Genomic DNA, 10,731 nt, shown 5'->3' on the forward strand with positions numbered 1-10,731 from the left:
TTTTTAATAAAGTTTTGACTTTGATTGAAAAATTAATGCTTTGCGAGATAGAATAAACTTAAATAAAATACAGAACAGAAAGTTAAAATTTTTTAAAAATCTCTTATTGAAAAAACTTTTAAATTTCATTCAGTTTTGCCTGAGATATAAGTCTTCAAAACAAAGCATATTCAGCGACGGCTATATCCGTCGTTCACATATAAGTATTGCTTTAGCTTTGACGGATATAACCGTCGTCCACTGTTAAAGGGTTAAAAAGTTTTGAGAAAGTATATATTATTCATTTATTAAAGTTTTTATATAAAGCACAGAAGTAAATTAGAAAAAATTATATCTTGATTAATTTATCTGAAGTTTACATTTTTAATGAAATATTTTTAACTTTTATTAATAAAATTCTTTTCCTAACTTCATACGAGGACTTTTATAAATGATTCATAAAACTTTCTCAAAACTTTTTAAATGTGACTATGCCGTTTTTTCCCGCGTACTCTTCAAATGTTTGGAGTTTGCTCTACGTCGTTACATAAAGTTATATTCTCAAACAAAAACAAAAAGCTTGTTAAGGGCCTGATTTTAAATATGTGATTGCAACCTTGCTGTTTAAATATTGTGATTTGCACTTTTGTTAACTTTAAGTTTTTGAAAATTTAAAGTAAAAGTAGTAACAAAAATATTCTGAAAAAAAAAAAAGAACTGGATAATAAGATATCTTGATGATACGATAACATCAAGACACTTTTCTTCACAATCGAACATATAATTTTAAATTTGAAAGTGTATTTTTTTTTTAACCATCCTAATAAATTAGCTAAATTAAATAAATTAAAATAGGCAGTTGTTGTGGTTATGAAAAGTTATAAATTACTTTAACTTTAACTCTTTTAACTTAATTTTTTTTTCTAAATTTTGTCGTTATGGACAAATCTATTGTTTAAAAGTTTTTATAAAATAATGTCTGGTTTATTTTTTTTGCTTTGGAAATAGCTCTAAATTTTGCAAAAATATTCTAAATTTTGTATTTTGGCTTCTTTTATTCAGCGTGATTGTTGCTAAAAACCTATCTAACTAAAATGAAAGTTGTTTCTGGAAATGACTAACTTGAATAATTATTAGATAATAGAATAATAAAGGAATAATTGTTGTCTCAAATAGACCAATTGAAATTAGTTCATTCCAGACCACAGTTTTATGAAAAGCTATTAATAAGTAAAAACATAAAATTTTTTTTTTATTTCTGTTAGGGTGGTTGTTACCACCAAGGCTGACCAGGGTTGACCGGGCCGTATCGAACGGGGGTAAAGGGGTATCTCCACACCCCAAGATATTATATATGCATTTGAGTTAGCACATTTGTACATTTAGCATTTCAGTTGGCTAGTTTTGAAGTATAGTTTGCAAATTTATAATATAGAGGACCTTTATTTTGTGTGTGTGTGTCTCTAGTCGGCAAAAACAAATACGACTTCTTCCCCCTCCCCATGAAATACCTCTTTGGGACGGCCCAGACAACAACCACGATGAGTTAGAGAAGCGAAAAACGGCATTAGTAAATATGCCCGGCTCCTTTACAGTAAATTTTTCTCAGGGCTACTAACCTATTTCCTCCCGACAAAAAAACTAAAACTAAAACAATTAAATCAAAAAATGCCTATTCAAAGCTTTTTTGCAAAATATCTTACTTTCTAAAAAGTTATAAACCCCAAATTTAAAGATAAACAAAATATTAGAGAAAAAAATTAAGGTACAACCCCTCTAGCTAATGAAACAAATTCAACACGCATGTTCATCGGAACTATACAAATGCTGATAAGGTAAATTAAAATCAAAGTAAACTGTGAAAGATCAAGTAAAATAAAAAAAAAAGAGATTCAAAAAAGTGGAATTTTCCAGTTGGCTCTGAAAGCAATTTTAAGATGTACTTTTAATGGATTTTTACAAATGCTGAAGTTTCAGAGCTCTATCTAGCCTGGAAGGTGTTGAAAAATCAATCGCAAGGTTCCGGGACAACTGATAGCCGACAAACATCTTGTGAAGTCAAACTAACGTTTGAAAAAAAATACAAGTTTATTATAAAGCACTATTTTAATTAAATAAGATTTTATTTTTTTAATCATCCTGTGCGGGTTGAACACAAACGCAACAAAAAGGAGGTTATTAGGGTTCCCATAACCTATGGTAGAAGATTAAACCTATAGTATTAAAACCTATAGTAGAAGAGCTTTCTTTACCATCTTTTTTCAAATAGACTATATATGATAAAACGCAATAAAAGATTACATCTGATAAACACTCCATTGATCATATAAATTGTATCAGATAGTTTAAATGAATTATTATTTTTTGGAAGCTGATTTAGCAGTCAATATCATTGCGGATACCAAAAATGTTATACTGGATCATATTACCATAACAAAATACTTGATTGAAAAGGCAAATACAAAGAAAAAAAAACCAGAGAAAAAGCGCGCTCTAACGTACACTGACTTAGTCAAGGTTTACACATGCATTAATTACCCATAGACTAAAAATTATGCCCTCTTGCCCCTCCCCGCTAAAGTTCCATTATGGCCAATAACGTATTTCTGATCAACAAAAATTAGAAATAAAAAATGAGTGTTAGCATGAGTACCTATTAGTACTCATGCGTCAGGGAGTCTGTCTCTACACTACTGGTATACCCGCATGTTGACTATATTTGCCCCTAATTATAATAGAACTATCCTTTATGATATACGAACAATCCTATGATATACGAACAATCCTTTATTATTTATATATATGATAAAATCCTTTCCTGATGCCCCTCCACAAACAATGCCCACATATATCAGAGTATTACTTGAAGTATTACGAAGAAGTGCTCTCAAACAGACAACGTATTTGAATACGCTTCCTATCTCAATATTTATGTTAAATCAACATGAAATGACTGTTCTTTGAGAAAGTAAATAATATAACTTACATTTTACTTATTTACAAAGTAAGTATAAAAATTTAAAGAAAATGTACTTTTACCTATAATTGTAAATAATAATTTTTACAATTACAAATTAAAGTAAAAATCTTTTTTTAATTTTTATCAATTCACTTTATGTAAGCTGTTTTTGCGAATTAGTTACTTTTACACGTAAAAGTAACTTGTTGTTATTATGTAGTTTTATTTTACTTTGTAAAGTAATTGTAATGTTTCTAATTAACTTGTGCGGCCGTGGCGCAGTGGTTAGAGCGCTTGCTTTATAAGCAGAAGATCTAGTTCGAAACGAACTTTGGACATATTTTCGCGTCACGGTAAGGAAGGAGGCGTGAACCTCCTGGTTAAATGCACTTCCGTGGTGCTCTGTGACAAAGCCGTAAGGTCGTGTCACAGAGCACCACGGCATCTACGGCATTCTTGGGGCATCTAAATAACGAAAAATAAAAATAAGTCATAAATTTTATATTTTTGTAAGTTTACTTTACAAATAACTTTTTTTACATTTAAAAAGTAAATTACATTTCAATGTAAACTTTTTATATAATTATAACAAAAATTATTTTTCAAAGTAATTTACTTTACCAAAAAATTTTATTTGTAAATGTAAAATACTCAAAGTATTTTACATTTACAAATAAAAGTAAAAATGCAAATAACTTTTACTTGTAAAAGTAAATTACTTTTTCAAGTAACAGTTAGTCCATGGCCTTCTATATTACACGGTCGTTATGTTACATTTTAGAGAACGATTCTAAGAGGTCTATTTACGCAACGAAATAATGACATTGCAATATTAAAAAAACATTAAATATATGTATATATATATATATATATATATATATATATATATATATATATATATATATATATATATATATATATATACATATATATACATATATATATATGTATATACAGTGCTGGCCAAAAAGATCCGACCACTAAGGTTTTCAGACAGAAACGTAATACCACTTCAGTTTAATGATAATATGATCGAATTAAACGCAACAAACAACATTCACATAAATCAATGACACACTTTCGAAAAAACCAACAAGTAGTTCACATCATAAAAGAGTTTCTAGTACCTCGAACGTCTTCCTCCGGCTTTGAGGACGAGGCAGAGAGGCAACAAGAGAGTTAAAGTAATCAGGCGTTATTTTTTGGGACCACGCCTCCAGTATAGCCTCCTTCAAAGTTGTCACCGACGTCGAGTTTGCTTTAGCCACTTCTGCTTTCAATTTTATCCAGCAATTTTCAATCGGGTTTAATTCCGGTGACGAGCCAGGCCACAGAGCAAAAACATTGATGGAATTCTCCTGAAACCATGTCTTGACAACCTTTGTCTGATGAAATTGCGCGCCGTCATACATAAAGATGTCACAGTTGCGAGTTCTGAGCCAAATAGGAACATTTTCCTGTATTATTTGCAAATAATTAACAGATTTTGATAGTTTCACCTGGCGGCATAAGATCGATTCCCGCTCAACCTCTGGCAGTATTTGCTCCCCAAATCATAATTGCAGGGCAATGTTTTACCGCGGGAGCAACGTATTGGGCATTAAAGCGTGTGTGTGGTGGCCGTCGAACATTCACATGCGTGGCAAATTATTTTACCTGCGATTCGTCTAAGAACATGACACGTTGCCACATTGCCATGGTCCAATTTTATGTGCTTCACATAACTTGAGGCTGTCTATTTTACTGAGATTGTGGTTTTAATGCAGCGCGATAGGATCGAAGACTGAAATCGTCCACAAGATGTCGCCGAATGGTGCGAGAGCTCACATTCAGATCAGGAGGAAGTTTATAAGGAATTTGTGAAGATAATGCCAGTGAGTCTTTCGTAGCTGCACGGCAGATCATAGCGTCAGTTTTTGATGTGGTACATCTCGGTCTGCCAATGGATCTTCCTGCAGGGCTGATGCCTGTTGACTTGATGTGCTGAATGACGTTGTGAACAGTTGTCTTAAGCATTTGTAAACGTGCGGCAATCGCACGTTCAGACTTCTCGTCTTCCATCAAAAGTTGTATTTTAGCACGTTTTCCAGGTGATGTTGTCGCAATAGTCAAATGCAAATAGTAATTCACAGCCACGCATGCGATGGTATATATAACAACGGTACAACTGTTTTGATTGGCTGATAACCAGCCAATCACGCATGCAAAGCGTGATGGTGAAATTTCGATGAAAGCGCCTACACTACAATGTACATACTGTATACATGGTAAACAATGCGTGGTCAGATCTTTTTGGCCAGCACTGTATATATATATATATATATATATATATATATATATATATATATATATATATATATATATATATATATATATATATATATATATATATATATATATATATATATATATATATATGTATATAGATATGCTATTTTAGACAATTTATTATTATTATCAAAGCTGAATATTATAGTAAACAAATGTGTTACATATGGTTGTAAAACTGAATACAACAGTTCTGTGAAAGATATAAAAGTTGCTTCTTTTTATTTTCCGTTGAAAAATCAACAATTGCTAAATTACTGGGTTCGTTTTGTAAACCGTAGTGATTAAGTGCCTGCACCAGATTCTGTCTTATGTGAAAAGCATTTTAATGAAAAGTACATTATTTGAGGTATAAAATGCAAGTTAAATTGGAATTTAGACCCTATTCCTGAAATTTTTCTCAAACAAAAGCTTAAAACGGCCTTCCACTTTACGATCACCTATTGCTTTAAGAAGACCACCTAAAACTCGTACTTATCAAGAAGATGAACTTAGTTTTTTTTCTGAAAATGATAAAATAACTGAATAGAATAAGTTAAACAGTAAACATTCACCAGAAGGTTTTCAATTTAAAAAACATCTCAATTGTGTTATTTATTACAATTTAATATTTGATCCTTTAACGCATTTTCCTTCTAAAAGAAATATACTTCTTAAAGATATAAATAGTATAATATAATATAAAGCTATTCTGCAGATATGATCAGACATGCTTTATTATTAAGATATACATATAAACAAGCACATAAAATTTTACTTGAATTATTTCCATTACCTTCAATTTCTTTATTAAATATTTAAATAAAATAAAGTGGAGTTGATGCAATAAAGGCTGTTAAAACACTTCGTGAGAAGGGTTCAATACATGAAGATATAATACAAATTGTAGATGAATTTTATCTTCAGAAACAAGCACAATATTGTAGTTGTGTCTATGTGGGTGCAGATGACAATGGTACTCTGTACAAAGGAGTTGTTGCATTTATGATTGTTGTTTAAAGAAATCTTTTAGTTATTTTATAAAAGAAGTACCCGAAGTTGCTTTTAGTGTTAAATGGCTCTTTATTTATCTGGTTTTAAAATTCGAGAAGTTGTTACTGACAATCATCAAGCAAATGTAAATGCATTTAGTTTACTTCATTCGAAATTAGGTAATCAGTCAAATTTATTTATTTATCATCCTGATAGTGCAAATATTAAAATTTACTTATTTTATGATAGTGTTCATATTGTTAAAAATATCAGAAATAATTTATTACACTGTAAAATGTTTGTTTGTTTATCAATAACTTATAATATAAAAGATGATGTCAATAATTGTCCAGCTAGTTATATAACTTGGGAAGATTTTCATCATCTACATTCTAAAGATGAACAACTTCAAGGTAATCTAAAAAAATCTCTAAAAATTACATATCAAAGCCTTCACCCTTGTAATAAAAAGCAAAATGTTTCTCTTGCCCTCTCTTTTATCGATAAAGCAACATTTGCAAATTTAAAAAGTTATTTAGCAGAACGAAATGAAATATCTGGTTTTTTAAGTATTTTTCAAAAATGGTGGACTGTTTCAAATCCAAAACAACAATTTAGTCCTAATAAACTTGGTAGAGCAACTATTTTGGATGATGCTAAAACCACATTTTTTAGGCAAATAGCTGATTGGATTAAACTTTAGCAGAAATTTCCACTTTTTACTTTATCAAAACAAACATCACCTGCTCTTGTCACAACTCTGCGTTCTCAATATACATAGATATATATGTTTATAAATACATAAATTGCTTTATAAAAGCACAAAATGCCAGTTTTTCGTGAATACTTTTTTATTCATAATATTCCTACTTGTAATTTTATATTTATAATATCTATTTAGTCTAGATGAGATATAATTATATGTTTTCTCTATAGTTGCACAGCCATCTTTTTTTATATTAGGCCTCTTAGAATCGGCCTCTAGTAATATAGTAGGCTTTGGTTACTCATTTAAAAAACACGTTATATAACTTATGCAAAAAAGTAACGAATAACTTTTAAATGTATGTAAATTATATATTTTTATATGAGTTTTATAAAGTAATTTACGCCTAAAAGTAAATCGCGTTTTTAAATCATAATAAGTTAAAGTGTCATCCCTAATGTTCATCGATAAATTTAAAAAATCACTCAATAATCTCTTGGCGCTCAAAAACTATGACCATAAAAAGTTTCGACCCCCTCAATTTCAGGGGGTTACATAAAGTCCAAATTCGTTGAACGCTAAGAGGTTGTTGTGTTAGTTTTAAAATTTGTAGATGAATGTAAGTTTAGTTGAGAATAGTAAAACAAGTACTTTATCCACTTGTTGCTCTTACGTTTGGGACAGGTGAAGCTAACCCAGTTAGCCCTTCCAACTGGGTCCCAACTAGAATTGACTAGGATTAAGCTGGGATTACTAAGATTGGGTTCAATTTGGGAATTGATCTGGAAGCTAGATGGGTCACTATGGTTAATGTTTTTGCCGCAAACTAAACTTGGGCTTCTACTGGGATTGGCATGGGATTTCCTTGAATGATTTAATAATGGGATGCGAGATTTGTACAATGGTAGCGTATAATTTTCGAATTGGAGCGTTTTTATTAGCATCGTTTTTATTAAAAGTTTTTGTATAAATAAGATAAAAAATTTTTTTTTGAAATAACTTGCTCTCTCATTTTCTTTACAAATTAGTCTGTTTTATAATTATTATAAAATGTTTAATGATTTTGAAACATTTTTGCTAGTCTAAAAGTGGTTGACAAATATTATCTAACCTCTTTTTTATTTTGCAATAGATTAGTATATTATTTATAAAATTAGCAGTTGAGTGGTAAAATTTAACGCACATGTTATTTTTACAAAGTTTAAAAGTTTTATTATCAAAATTTTAACAAAATATCACAATTATCAATATTATTTTTTTAGAGTTTGATGTGAAATAAATTAAATATACAAATATGAGATGCTTTCCAACTTCAATATAAAATTGAAAATCTTGTTTTGATATATAGTACGGACTAATAGTCAGACTTAGCAGCGGAATGCTGCTACAGAGGGTTTGAGTAGGGGCAGCAATCTTTTTTTTCATTATTCTTGGTTTTTTTCTTCCTTTTTCCAAAAACGCGGTATGCTCTAAAACTTAGCTAAATAAGTGAGCGAATGCTTAAACAAATCTGCTCTATAAGATTTTTTTTTAAATTTATTTTTAACCTTAGTATAATTTTATTTTGGAAAAAGTTATCAAAAAAAGAAAAACATTTTTAGAAAGAATTTTTATTGCATTTTATACTTATTATAAAAGAATTTATAATTTTCTTACAAAATAGTATTAAAAAATTAAAAAACTGACTAGTAAAAAATATAAATGGGAAAAAAAAAATGGACAAAATTTTAAGACCAGTTTCAAAAATATTTCGAAAAGCAATAAAAAAATGATTTAGAAACGTGTTGTTCCTCCATTTGCTTTTAAGCACTCTTGTACTTGTTCTGAATTCATTTAAGTTTTTCATTGAATTCATTAAAGTTTTGATTAATTCATCAGGCACATTTTTCAAACGATGAGAGATATATAAGGGAATGTTATTTTCTGTTATTTTTTTCAAATCTTCCAAATTGTAAAGTTGTTCTTTACCAAGCTTGTGATTAAGCCACGACCATAAATTCTCTATTGGATTCAAGTCTGGACTATTGGCAGGCCATGGAAGCACTTGAATTTTATTAAAATTCAACCTATTGCTAACAACATGCGCTGTATGACACGGCGCATTACCTTGCTGGAAAATAAATCCATCTAGCAACTGCCATAAATCAATGCTAGGAATAAGCGAGTTTTCCAAAATTTCGATGTACCTTTCTTTGTTCAGTCTACCATCGAATAAATGAAAAACGCCAACTCCACAGGCACTCATACAGGCCCAAATGCCTATTGAACCACTGCCTTGTTTTGTTCGTTTCAAAATGCATGATTCATCAAACCGTTTGCTTGGAAGTCTACGCAACATTACGCGACCTTTTCTGTTGTCTACCTCAACGCTCATTTCATCACTAAAGGCCGCACGGCTCCACTGATCTGTTGACCAATTTTTATGTAGTTTGCACCACTCTTTCCTGGCATAATTTTTGTTTTTTATTTAAGCGTGGTTTGTTTGCAGCAGCACGCCATAAATAATTTAAATTGTAGAGGACCCTTCGCACAGTTCTAGGGCTTGCTTTCAGACCATTTGACAGTGTCCATTTTGTAGACAAGTCTGTAGATGATGCTTGTCTGTTTTCTTTCATTATTCTCACTAACGAGCGAACATCACGGTCATTTGAAATTTTATTGCGTCCAGTCCTATGACGATCATTAATTGACCGGGTCTCTTTGTATCGTTGAATTATGTTAATAATGCAAGAGTGAGACCTTCCGAGCTTTTCTGCTATTTGTCTGATGCTATAGCCTTCTTCTTTTAATACAAGAGCCCCGTATCTGTCTTTTTCTTCGATCTTTGCACACATTTTTGCAATATTTTTATATCCTTATTGCACTTCAAAAAATAAATGTTTATTTGATATTGAAACTTAGGTTTCGGCATTTTATTTTATAGCCAACATAATAAGCAATTAAGACAGTTAAAAAACATAATGGATTATTATTTTTAATAAGTGCAAATTTAAGATTTGAAAGTGGTCGTTAAATTTTGTCCAATTTATTTAAAGAAGATTTATAAGTACTTATCAGTTTTTTTAATAAGTTAAACGCTATTTAATTAGAATTAGATTAAAAAAATTATACCACTTTAATCCATATGTTTTAATTAACAAGATATTAAAAAAAAAATTTTAATATGTCAATTAGAATCTTTTTAATTTTATTTTAAAGATTAAGAAACCAACTAAAAAATGAGTGGTCTTTAATTTTTGGCCACCGCTGTAAATATATATATATATATATATATATATATATATATATATATATATATATATATATATATATATATATATATACATATCAATATATATATATATATATATATATATATATATATATATATATATATATATATATATATATATATATATATACATATCAATATATATATATATATATATATATATATATATATATATATATATATACATATATATATATATATATATATATATATATATATGTATATATATATTTATATATATATATATATATACACTGAGGCATAATCGTTTAGACGCATCAATTTTTTTCTATGAATTGTCAACTGATATGCATGCAAGTTATTATCAAAATAATTGTTGTGTTGTGGGCTAATAAAAATCACAAAAAAAATTTTTCTATGTGACTTTATTAACATGAGAGTATGTTTGATATAAAAAAGTACATTTTTTAATTGGAATATATCTATAGACACAGTCATATTCTTGACATTAAAAGATGGAAATTAGTAATGGGTATGTCCTCCATTACACTTGAT

At 29.4% G+C, this 10,731-nt stretch overlaps 1 protein-coding gene across 1 annotated transcript; it reads right to left on the reverse strand.

Moving 5' to 3' along the window:
- Positions 1-9,364: 9,364 nt before the first annotated feature.
- On the reverse strand, positions 9,365-9,778 carry LOC136086343 (uncharacterized). The gene has a single exon (XM_065808638.1). It carries the CDS (start codon positions 9,776-9,778, stop codon positions 9,365-9,367), a length of 414 nt encoding a protein of 137 aa, XP_065664710.1.
- Positions 9,779-10,731: the final 953 nt, after the last annotated feature.

The sequence above is a fragment of the Hydra vulgaris genome, chromosome 10, assembly GCF_038396675.1.
Source record: "Hydra vulgaris chromosome 10, alternate assembly HydraT2T_AEP".
NCBI classification, from domain to species: domain Eukaryota; kingdom Metazoa; phylum Cnidaria; class Hydrozoa; order Anthoathecata; family Hydridae; genus Hydra; species Hydra vulgaris.

Excerpts from the sequence above, each read along its gene's own strand:
- LOC136086343 (XM_065808638.1), bottom strand. The coding sequence starts at position 9,778 with ATGTGTGCAAAGATCGAAGAAAAAGACAGATACGGGGCTCTTGTATTA.